This window comes from Chiloscyllium punctatum, chromosome 25, assembly GCF_047496795.1.
Source record: "Chiloscyllium punctatum isolate Juve2018m chromosome 25, sChiPun1.3, whole genome shotgun sequence".
NCBI classification, from domain to species: domain Eukaryota; kingdom Metazoa; phylum Chordata; class Chondrichthyes; order Orectolobiformes; family Hemiscylliidae; genus Chiloscyllium; species Chiloscyllium punctatum.
In genome coordinates this window covers 84716898-84729422 of record NC_092763.1, presented here as the reverse complement: position 1 = coordinate 84729422, position 12525 = coordinate 84716898, and the positions used below count along the sequence as shown (strand labels likewise).

At 44.3% G+C, this 12525-nt stretch overlaps 1 protein-coding gene across 5 annotated transcripts in view; it reads right to left on the bottom strand.

Annotated features, from left to right (window-relative positions):
- Nucleotides 1-12525, bottom strand: part of fgf13a (fibroblast growth factor 13a) — a 756986-nt gene that overhangs the window by 280630 nt on the left and 463831 nt on the right. For 4 of the 5 annotated variants that reach the window (XM_072595622.1, XM_072595626.1, XM_072595623.1 and 1 more), the window contains one exon: nt 8071-8181. In XM_072595622.1, coding sequence (XP_072451723.1) covers nt 8071-8181 — 111 coding nt within the window. Of the gene's footprint in view, nt 1-8070; nt 8182-11649; nt 12442-12525 lie in introns of those variants that run through there. The other variant, XM_072595625.1, reaches the window with a different exon arrangement.

Genomic DNA, 12525 nt, shown 5'->3' with positions numbered 1-12525 from the left:
CCCCTCCACCCACCCAAAACTCAATGTCCCCCAAGAGCTGGCAAGCAGGTATCTCAGGGTTTCCCAGTGGCATGCCCTGTGTGACAATCTCCAACCTGCTGCTGGGCTAATGCAAATGATGAGAGCAGAGTGGTAGATGTGACCTTCACGGACTTCAATTAGGCGTTTGACAAGGTTCCCCATTTGGAGACTAGTTAGCAAGGTCAGATCTTATGGAATACAGGGAGAACTAGCCATTTGGATACAGAAAGAGCTTGAAGGTAGAAGATAGAGGGTGGTGGTGGAGGGTTGTTTTTCAGACTGGAGGCCTGTGACCAGTGGAGTGCCACAAGGATCGGTGCTGGGTCCTCTCCTTTTCATCATTTATGTAAATGATTTGGATGTAAGCATAAGAGGTACACCAAAATTAGGGGTGTAGTGGACAGCGAAGAGGGTTACCTCAGATTACAACTGGATTTTGACCAGCTGGGTCAATGGGCTGAGAAGTGGCAGATGGAGTTTAATTCAGATAAATGTGAGGTGCTGCATTTTGGGAAAGCAAATCTTAGCAGGACTTATACACTTAATGGTAAGGTCCTAGGGAGTGTTGCTGAACAAAGAGACCTTGGAGTGCAGGTTCTTAACTCCTTGAAATTAGAGTCACAGGTAGATAGGATAGTGAAGAAGGTGTTTGGTATGCTTTCCTTTATTGGTCAGAGTATTGAGTGCAGGAATTGGGAGGTCATGTTGTGTCTGTACAGGACATTGGTTAGGTCACTGTTGGAATATTGTGTGCAATTCTGGTCTCCTTCCTATCGGAAGCATGTTGTGAAATTTGCAAGAGTTCTGAAAAGATTTATAAGGGTGTTGCCAGGGTTGGAGGATTTGAGCTATAGGGAGAGGTTAAATAGGCTGGGGCTGTTTTCCCTGGAGTTTCAGAGGCTGATGGGTGACATTATAGAGGTTTACAAAATCATGAAGGGCATGGATAGGATAAATAGACAAGGTCTTTTCCCTGGGGTCGGGGAGTCCAGAACTAGAGAATATAGGTTTAGGATGAATGGGGAAAGAAATAAAAGAGACCTAAGGGGCAATGTTTTCTCACAGAGGGTGGTACGTGTATGGAATGAGCTGCCAGAGGAAGTGGTGGAGGCTGGTATAATTGCAACATTTCAAAGGCATCTGGATGGGTATATGAATAGGAAGGGTTTCGAGGGGTGCAGGCTGGGTGCTGGCTAATGGGACTCAATTGGGTGGGATATCTCGTCGGCATAGACAAGTTGGACCGAAGGGTCTGTTTCCATGCTGTACATCTCTATGACTCTATTTGCCCATGTAAACACCTTGGTAGCACAATAGGAAGATTGTCCACAGACCTTGCCACCTCAGACTCAACACACACTTGTCAAACTCCAGGAAAGCCCATCACTGGGGTAGGACAAAAGGCTCCGTCCTTGTCGATGTGCTAAATTTCTACAGGCTTTGCTCGGTTTTCACAATTACAGCCTTAATCCAGGACAAGACACAATCCTTCTAATTGTTCCCATAAAGAATTCAAACAGACTGTTTAAAACAACAGCATATCAACCCAAAGGCGACATTGCAGTATTGGATTGTACTGTATACATTGCTTAGCACCTCACATTTTTAATTATTCATGGGATGCGGGCATTTCTGGCTGGCCAACATTTATTGCCTGTCCCTAGTTGCACCTTGAGAAGATGGTGGTAAGCTGTCTTCTTAAACCTCTGCAGTCAATTTGCTGCGGGTTGACCCACAATGCCATGAGGGAGGGAATTCCAAGATTCTGACCCAGCAACAGTAAAGGAATATTTCCAAGTCAGGATGGTGAGGGGCTCAGAGGGGAACTTGCAGGGGGTGGTGTTCCCATGCACCTGCTGCCCTTCTTCTAGATGGTAGTGGTTATGGGTTTGGCAGGTGCTGTCTGGGGATCTTTGGTGAATGTCTGCAGTGTGTCTTGTAGATAGTACACACTGCTGCGACTGAGCATCGGTGGTGGAGGGAATGGATGTGTGTGGATGTGGTGTCAATCAAGCAGGTTGTATTCCAACACACTCCTGACTTGTGTCTTGTAGATGGTGGACAGGCTTTAGAGAGTCAGGAGGTGATGTAGGTTTGCTCACTGAGCTGGAAGTTTTCTTTTCAGATATTTTGTCACCAGAATAGTTAGCATCAACAGTGAGCCTCGGATGAAGCACTGGTGGTATGGCTCGCTTTCTATTTACGTGTTTAGGTTTCCTTGGGTTGGTGCTGTCATTTCCTGTAGACAAGACCAATCCAAGGAACCTAAACATTTAACTAGAAAGTAGGCCTTACCACCAGTGCTTCGTCCGGAGGCTCACTGATTATGTTCCCTAGTGTGGTGATGAAACGTCTGAAAACAAACCTTCCAGCTCAGCGAGCAAACCTACATCCAGAACCTCAACTGAAGCTATGAACCTTATCAAAACTCATTAGTCAGGAGGTGAGTTATTTCCTGAAGGATTCCTGATTTGCTCTCATAGCCATTGTATTTGTATAGTGAGCCCAGTTGAGTTTCTGGTCAATGGTAAACCCACCCCCCGCCCCCAAAATATTAATGGAGATAGTTTGACAAAGAACTGGCAAGGGTATGATGGCCTGAACAATCTGCTCTGTGCTGGAAACTTTGTTGGTTGTGTCATTTACCTTGCAAAATTAAGCATCTAATATTGGGAGAGAATGAGATGAACAACTCTAAAGCTTGCACAGACTTGACATAAAAAGGCCATAATTTATTCTATGTAATTTATTTCACTGTGAAATCAACATAATTTGATTCTCAATTTTGGACATACTAGTCTTGATTGTCCATTTGCCACTAAGAACTAATTGACCCAACAATTTGATGGTGTCACCTGTGCATTTCCCAGTTCGATTTATGCACCTTACAGTTTGATTTTTTTTTAAATACATATACATAAGTAAAAGAACAATCAGCCCTGTTTTGTATCCCCTTTGTGCAATCCTGTAAAATTCAGCTGAAACTGAATCAACACACAGGAGTACACTTTTGATTTTAACGTGATATCTTAAGTCGTGCACTCAGGGTAATATTTTTTCTTTAATTCATCCTAACACAAATACAGCACAAGCCGTGGGCACTACCTTAAGTTGCTGTGAAACAGATTGCTACCAACTAGGGAGTCAATTCGAAATTGCAATATCGACAGCTAGCACAAACATCTTTGCAATTTTTCCCTCAATTTGCTCTCCACTGTAATCAAGAAAATGTTGCCAAAAATACATCTAATCTGTGTCTCACCCATATGTTGCACAGACATCAAATTCTTATTGCTTCAGTCACTGAAGGTGGGTGGGGACAAATTCTGATGTGCTCCTTGATAACCTGTGATTTGGGTTCCAAATATTTAATATGTCACATCCTGATGTAAGGATGGAGATAGTGAGAGGGTCGCTGGTCCCTAAGCTGTAACACTGTGAGGCTGGGGAATGGAAATACAGAGGTGCTGGGCATTTGGGGAAGAAGAATGCAAGAGATCAAAGACTGGACCTATTTAATGTCTGTCCTTCACCCCATCTGCTATTTGCACTCCTTTAACTTTTACTCTAAGCAGCCTCAAAATCTGTTCCGCTTATTCCTCTTCCCCTATTGTCAGCATCATAAAAACATTTTCCAGTTCTCTTAGATTATGAAGTAGAGTCATACTGGACACGAAACTCTGGTTTCTCTCTCTCCACAGATGTTGCCTGGGTTTCTCCAGCACTTTCTGCCTTATTTCAGGTTTCCAGCATCCAAGGTACTTTTATTATGAAGATTTGACCTCAATAAGTGGGGAACGGGGTTACAGAAGGAGTTGTGGGCAGTGGTGGTAGGGCCGGAGAGTGGAGCACAAAGCATGAAGAAACAAATTAGATTTCAAAGAGAAGGAGAGTGGGGGAGGACTGGTGAGCATCAAACTGTAAGTGGCTTGAGAAAGGGATAGTGTGGTTCAGGAGGAAAGCATTCCAGCCTAGGGATGTATTTGTGTTATACCAGGGGATACCTGTGCAGTCTAGCAGCAACCTGGAAGGTACAAGCCTTGTTAACTGTTAAATACCACATCAACAATGTTTTTTTTTAATTTTAAACTATCGTGTATCAAAAATAATCTGATTACCCACAGCAGCAAAATCTAATAGCAAACATTATTGGAGAATGTAGAGTAGGATTTATAAATTAAGATCCAGGCTAATTACTGACTGGTAGATGTAATAATTAGTGAAATTTGCAACACACAAAACTGTAAAGATGGAAATCTACACCAATTTGTCCACTTCTCCCCTGCCCCCCACCTTTGATGTGATTATTTATTTTCCATCGATTGTGAAAGTTGCACAAGAGTTCAAGAACAGGAAGATGACACACTAAAACACGACGTTTACACAGAATGTTTAAAATCCAAAAAAAGTCCACTTTTGAGACAAAATGCAATTATTTACTCTTTGCCTGATGAAATTTCTTTTGGATTTCCTATTTTCTGCTCCCCAGTGTCTGCTGTCATATACACATTGCAAAGACCATGGATTTGATGCATATAAAGGATTTGTTTCTCTAAAATATTTAAGTCTCACTTACTCAGCTGAGTGAGCATTCAATAATATGGAACACATGCATCACCATTCAGCCTATCTCGCTAGGCTGGCCTTTTGAAAGAGCTTTCTCAATTAGTCTATCTGTCCAATTCTTCCCCATAACACTGCATTTCTTTCCTCTCCATGTCTTTTTTTTTAAATCCAATTTTCTTTACAATGTTACTTCTGAATCAATTGCTAACCATCCTTTCAGATTGCATTCTTGATCACAGGAAGAAGAGTTACTTGATCTTCTGTCCAATTCATTGGCCAATTACCTTCAATCTTCATGCTCTGGCCAGTGGTTCTCCTGCCACTGTATGTCATTTCTCCAGTTCTTCCTTTTAGAACTGCTCCTCATTGTGCACAGCTCTATAAATTCTCATTCCACCGACACAATGGAGCACCATCTTGGCTTTCCTCTTTGTGCATGCTTCAAGTCCCTCACTCCCACACTCCCTCCAAAGCCTTGACTTCCCAGCTAAATTGTGGCACTCAAATCCTTCTGCTAAGGTTTAACTGGTGATTTATAATGATTTAGTATGATTTCCTTGATCCTTGTAGGGTGCAGAAGGTGGCCATTTGGACCAATCTATCTGCAGCTACACTCCAAATAACCATTATGATTCTCTACCACTCCCCTTTGTTTTCTCTGTCACCCTGCACCTTGATACAACTCAAATAACCATCCAATACCATCTTGAATGCCTCAATTGGACCTGCCTGCACCACATTTCCAGACAGTGCATTTCATACCCTAATTATTCTCTGTGCAGATAAACTTCTCCTTGTATCATATTTGCAAGTTACTTTAAGTCTGTGCCCTCTCATCCTCAATCCTTTTACAAGTAATAGCACTTCCACCTTGATTACCTCTAACCAGTTCTCTCATAATTATGAAAACTTCAATAAATTTCCTCTTAGCATTCTTCTCTCCGAGGAGAAAGATCGCACCACTCCAGTCTATCCTTGTAACTGAGATTTCTCATCCCTGGACCAAGTTGTGCAGTCCAAAGATGTGCAGGTCAGGTGAATTGGCCGTGCTAAATTGCCCATAGTGCTAGGTGCATTAGTCAGAGGGAAATGGGTCTGGGTGGGTTACTCTTCGGAGGGTCGGTGTGGACCGATTGGGCTGAAGGGTCTGTTTCCACACTGTAGGGAATCTAGTCATCTAGTCAAGTTTGTAAATCACTTCTGCACTCTCTCTAATGCACTCATATGCCTCCTGTTCATGCCCAGAACTGGATACATACATAGCTGAGGTCTAACAAGTGTCCTCTACAAGTTTACCATCGCATTCTATGCTTCTGTTCATAAAGTGCCATACATTTTATTAACTGTTCTCTCCACTTGCTCTGTTACCTTCAGTGACTTATGTCCACATACCCCAGTAATCCTTTGAACCCTGTACCCCTTTAGAATTCCATCTCTTATTTTATCATGTTTCTCCATATTCTAAAATAAATGAGCTCACACTTCTTTGCAGTGGATTTCACCTGCCACCTATATGCCCACTCCACAAACATTATATGCTTTATGCTTTTGAAGTTCTGCACTGTCCTCTTCATTTTTTTAGAATGCTTCCAATTTTATTCACAAACTTATCGTGCCAACTAAGATCTCAATCAGTTAAATATATCAGTAAAAGAAAGAGACCTGATACCAACCTGGGGGGATTCCACTGCAAACCAATATCCAGCTGGAAAGAGACCAAGTCAGAAGTTACATAACACCAGGTTTTAGTCCAAAAGGTTTATTTGAAATCACAAGCTTTCAAAGTGCTTTCACCTGACGAAGGGGAAGCGCTCTGAAAGCTTGTGATTTCAAATAAACCTATTGGATTATAACTTGGTGTGATGTGACTTCTGTCTTTATCCACCCTAGTCTAGCACCGGCACCTCCATATCCTGGAAAAATACCAATACTCTCTGATTCCCACTACTCAGCCAATTCTGTATCCATGTTATTAGATTAGATTCCATACAGTGTGGAAACAGGCCCTTTGGCCCAACAAGTCCACACTGACCCTCCAAAGAGCAACCCACCCAGAGCATTCCCCTACATTTATCCCTGACTAATGCACCTAACATTACGCGCAATTTAGCATGGCCAATTCACCTAACCTGCACATCTTTGGATTGTGGGAGGAAACCGGAGCACCCATAGGAAACCCACGCAGACACAGGGAGAATGGGCAAACTCCACACAGACAGATGCCTGAGGCAGGAATTGAACCTGGGTCCCTGGCCCAGTGAGGCAGCAGTGTAAACCACTGAGCCACCGTGCCACCCGTAAAATTTGAATTCCTTCAATGGGAAAACAGGCCCTTTGGCCCAACAAGCCCACACCAACCCTCTGAAGAGTATCTCCCACCCAGACCCATTACCCCACATTTCCCCTAACCTACACATCCCTGAACACTTTGGGCAATTTAGCTTGTCCAATTCACCCTAACTTACACATCTCTGGACTGTGGGAGGGAACAGGCAGGAATTGAACCCTGGTCGCTGGCGCTGTGAGGCAGCAGTGCTAGCCACCAAGCCACCCTATTCCTGCCCCTTCTATTCCATGAGCTAGAACTTGATCAACAAATCCGTTATGTGGCATTGTATTGAATACCTTTTGGAAGTCTATACTTTTTTAAAATTCATCAGATGAATGTGTCACTGGCGAGGCCAGCATCCACTGTATCCAGTCAAGAGTGAATCACAGATCTAGAGTCAGCCAGACCAGGTAAGGACGGCAGATTTCCTTCCAACAAGAACATTGACAACAAATTATTACGTGGTCACCATCAAATTCACTTTATAGCTTCAATTTTTATTGGGTTCCAGTTTCACCATCTATTACAGTGGGATTCAAACTCATGTCCCCAGCTTAGGATCCTGAATGACAAACTGCAGTGATATTCATGGTACACCACCAACCATCTCCCTTCATACACCATATCAACAATAATACCATCATCAATCCTCTCCGCTCCTTCTTCAAAAACACTCCAGCAAATTAAACATACACAAGTTTCCCTTTAAGCAATATATCCATGGGTGGCACAGCGGCTCAGTGGTTAGCATTGTTGCCTCACGGTGTCAGGGACCCGGTTTTGATTCCAACCTCGGGTGACTGTCTGTGTAGAGTTTGCAAATTCTCCCCGAGTCTGCGCGGGCTTCCTCTGGGTGCTCCGGTTTCCTCCCACAATCCAAAGATGTGCAGGTTAGGTGGATTGGCTGTGGGAAATGCAGGGTTATAGGGATGGGGTGGGACGCTCAGTCAGAGGGGAGTGTGAGCTTGATGGGCCAAATAGCTTACTTCCACATTGTCAGGATTCTATGATTCTGGATGCTCCTAATCAATTTAGAATTACGCAATATTATTTTGCAGTTATGTTTCATTGAGAACATTTAAATTACCTCGGAAGGAAGAGATGACATTTAACAATAGTAAACACAGAGTATTAATTAACATCGTGTTACTTACTGTAACTACTGCCTTCTTCTTTTGTCCCATCGATAACGCCATCTGGCTGTAACTGCAGGTGGTAGCCTTGCCTGCTGTATAACTTTGTTACGATACCTTTAAGCTGAGGCTCTGAAACAGAAAAGAAACTCTCTATTAGTTGGGTTTGGACTGAGGAAACAGCATCCCAACTATCATAGCGGGTTCAGGGTTTCACTTCCCACTGACTCAAAATCCAGAATCATGAAAAGCCTGGCAAAATGGAACCAGTGCCTCATCCGCACATTCATTCTAGGACCTCTACACTCTCTACCTCAAATGTTATAACCTTCTGTAACACTGGAGCAAGTCACAAAATTTTAACATTCTCAGCAAGTCCATTCATTTGAAATTCTGAGGAAAATATTGACTGCATTAACCCCCGTTTGGGAGAATTTCTGGAACTGAGATCTGCCTTTAAGATTACATGCAAACATGAAGGAAACAAGGTATTACATTGTTGAGAAGTACTTAGAGAGAGTCTGGCAGCACCTGTGGAGAGAGAAATAAAGAGTTAACATTTCGAGTCCAGTGTGACTCTTCTTCAGAACATAAGGCTCTTTCTAGATTCAAAACATTAACGCTGTCTCTCTACAGATGCTGCCAGACCTGCTCCAGTATTTTCTTTAGATTAGATTACGTACAGTGTGGAAACAGGCCCTTCGGCCCAACAAGCCCACACCGACCTGCCAAAGCGCAACCCACCCAGACCCATTCCCCTACACCTAACATTACGGGCGATTTAGCATGGCCAATTCACCCTAACCTGCACATTTTTGGATTGTGAGAGGAAACCAGAGCACCCAGAGGAAACCCACACAGACTGGGGGAGAATGTGCAAACTCCACACAGAGAGTCACCTGAGGCAGGAATTGAACCCAGGTCTCTGGCGCTGTGAGGCAGCAGTGCTAACCACTGTGCCACCGTGTATGTTGCTTTAGATTTCCAGCATCTGCAGAGAGGGAATTCATTTGTGAATATATTTCTGGTTTCTGTTATGATGGGCAGTATGTTATTAAAATAGATTGTACTCCCAAACACCATATACCTTCCTGGCATGCATATAGCAGTTACCTTTTCAGAATGATGTCAGCAATCCCCAGTGAATATCCTCAGAATTAAAGACGGAGCCCAACCACACACTTTCCTCACAGAAATGGTGGTGGGCTCCCAAATTGAATGGTGGTTGTAACTGTGCTCAGAACATTCAACTGGCACACAACCTCAGTTAAACACAATTCTCTCTCCCTCTATTATTATTTATTCCCTTATGGGACATGAGCAAGTCTGGCTGTGCAGCATTTTTATTGCCTGTCCCTAGTTGCCCCCTTAAGAAGGTGGGGGAGAGCTGCCTACTTGAACCACTTCTGTCCATGTGCTGTGGGTTGACCCCCAATGCCCTTAGGGAGGAAATTCCAGGATTCAGAACCAGCGACGCTGAAGGAACAGTGCTATATTTCAAAGTCGGGATGGTGAGTGGCTCGGAGGGAAATTTGCGGGAGTTGATGTTCCCAGGTATCTGCTGCCCTTGTCCTAGACTGAAGTTGTTGTGGGTTTGGAAGGTGCTATCTAATGATCTTTGGTGAATATACAAACTCTCCAACATTGTACATTTGACCATCTGATTCTTTCAGATTATGAATATTTGAGACTGGTCAGTGATGGTAAAAGGAGACTTCTCACTTCTATCTGACTGTAACTTCTGACAGATTGACACAGGGCACTTAAAAAAGAGAAACAAAAGCAGAAATGGTGTTGCAAGTTCTGAGAAAAGGTCACTCGACCTGATTTGAAAACTCTGATTTCTCTCCACAGATGCTGCCAGACCAGCTGAGCTTTTCCAGCAGTTTCTGTTTTGGTTCTGATTTACAGCACCTGCAGTTCTTTCAGTTTATACTTAAAAAAAGATGTTGGCTCTGATAGAGCAACAGGATGACCCTAAATATTAGAATAAAACTTGACCAGTATTGCTGAAACTTAATTAAAATCTGATCATCCCTTTCTTAAGACCATTTTCCTTCACAGTTTAATTAAAATGATTGAAAAATTCTCAAAAATGTCTGAGAGTAATTGGTGTTTTGTGAAGACTTTTAACCCCTAAGGACCCCAACATGCTCTCTCTCTCTTTCTTTCTCCAAAGCAAACCACAGCGCAGAATTGGAAACTTTCCCAGGAAATGTTCAACGGCGCTGTACTGTACAGTTACACATCAACATTGCTGCCAATCTGACTGCCTGCTGCTCCACTTCAACTTTGGAAAGGACTTCCTGAACAACTGACCTCTCTCCCATGAGGGACAAGAGGTTCTCGAGCAGAGCAGAGACCAGGAGGCTCCATCTTCAACCTGCAGACCCTCCCCAAGCTGTAATGTGGACCTGATGGGAGTGGGCTCCACACGCCAGCAAACCTGGCGCTGTCTAAATGCAGTTACTCAATATCTCGGAGGGTGGTGGGAGGAATCATTAGCTGAAACAAAGGAGTGCAATTGAGAAACAGCTAAAGGACACTGCCTTGTCTATGTGGTTAATGGCAGAGCTGAGTAAATCTCAGGGATGCACAGTATTAGTAAATACAAACTGCTCACGATTAGATTAGATTCCCTACAGTGTGGAAACAGGCCCTTTGCCCAAAAGACGTCCACACCAACCCTCCGAAGAGCAACCCACCCAGACCTATTTCCCTCTGACTAATACACCTAACACTATGGGCAGTTTAGCGTGGCCAATTCACCTGAACTGCACATCTTTGGATTGTGGGAGGACACCGGAGCAAACCCACACAGACACAGAGAGAAGGTGCAAACTCCACACAGACAGCTGCCCAAGGCCGGAATCAAACCCAGGTCCCTGGTGCTGTGAGGCAGCAATGCTGACCACTGAGCCACCCCAAATCATGCTCATGGAGTCTAGCAAGTGCCCATTCCTTTTGGTCATCTCACTGAAGACTGTGACAAGCAAAAACCCAGCGATGATCCCATTCCCAATCAGCCTCATCTTTCTCCTGATGGTTTGGTTTCTGGATTTTTCTACTCTCTCTGGGAAAGCACCCCTCAAACCCCCAGACACACACACACACACCCACACACCCATCTCATTGTTTGAAGATGTCTCGACGGCTTTTTTTAATTCAAGTTTCAGCCAAGAGCCCTGTTCATTTTACTCGATGCTGTTGGGGTTTCCCCCCCCCCCCCTCCCTGTGTGATTGTTGAATATAAATTTTGAAGGCAGGAATGCGTCTCCCGGACTGTAAAGGAGGAATGACAGAAACTGTGTGCGTGTTCCAAATCTCATTGCCCGCACAGTGTCTGTCTCTTTGCAGCAAAAGTGTGAGCGTTAGATTCTGGAGCTGACCCAGGGTGGGCTCAGACATTCCAAAAGATCCGTGTAAACATAAAAAAAAATAAAATACAATGCAACTTTAAACCAAATGACTGCAAAGCATTCAGAAGCAGGCGAAAGCGACATACCTGGTTGGAGGTCAGTGCCTACGGTTTGGAAAATAAAGAATGTTTTCTTTTCATAAAAAGCCAAAATTAAAAGCTAAATCAAATAAGCAGCAAACCTGGGCGCCTCCTGCGGCGTTTCTTCCAGCCAAAAATCCTGACTTTGGAAAACACAGCAAACCAGTGTCTCTCACAAATCCCTTTGCTTTTACTGGGACTACTGATGCGTTTAGACGGGAGTGATCTGTCTCTCTGTTCCCTGGCCAGTCTTTTCTGTCTGATAAGAGAACTGGCGATAGCAGCAGCCATTGTAACGGCGTTAAAATAAAAATTAACTTTAAAAAAAGGGAGATTTGCAACAGATACAGAGAGAGAGAGAGAGGAAGAGTCCTGATCTCCAAAGCAGTCTGCAGCAGCAGCTCGGTTTTTTGTTTTAAATCACCATCGCATGGTCGTTGAAACAGCGAGAAGATTAATCTGTTGCAGGACACAGAGCTCGCGGTTATTCAATGTAAATCAGGGCTGGGTGCTGGAGATTGAGCATTCCTTCCTGTCCACTGATCACAATGAGCCATCGCCAACTGTCCTCTGCAACAAGCGCCCAGAGCCTCGGGCAGTCCTCAGGAAACAGGCAAGTTAATTCTGCATTGCTGCACCTCCACCAAGTCAGTCTCCCAGGAGCTGGGGCTAACACCTGTTAGTTCTGCACGCTGCCCAGCTCCAGTCCCCTGCTTGACTCTCCACTTCTTTCGGATACTCACTGCCCCCAGCGAAGGGGGGGGGGGGGGGGGTGGCACTCTCAAGCTGCCTCCAGACCTCTGTCTGGCATTCTCTCCCCTCCCCTCCCCTCCACTCCAAGCCCTCAGCAACAGAGCACTAGGTACCTTGAGACAGAGCTAGTGTGAACTGGAGAGGGGAGGGCTGCAGTTCTGGCATCGAACTCGGGATGTCGGTGGCAGAGAGGCGCAGGGAGTGAGACAGTGAGTGCTAGCAGC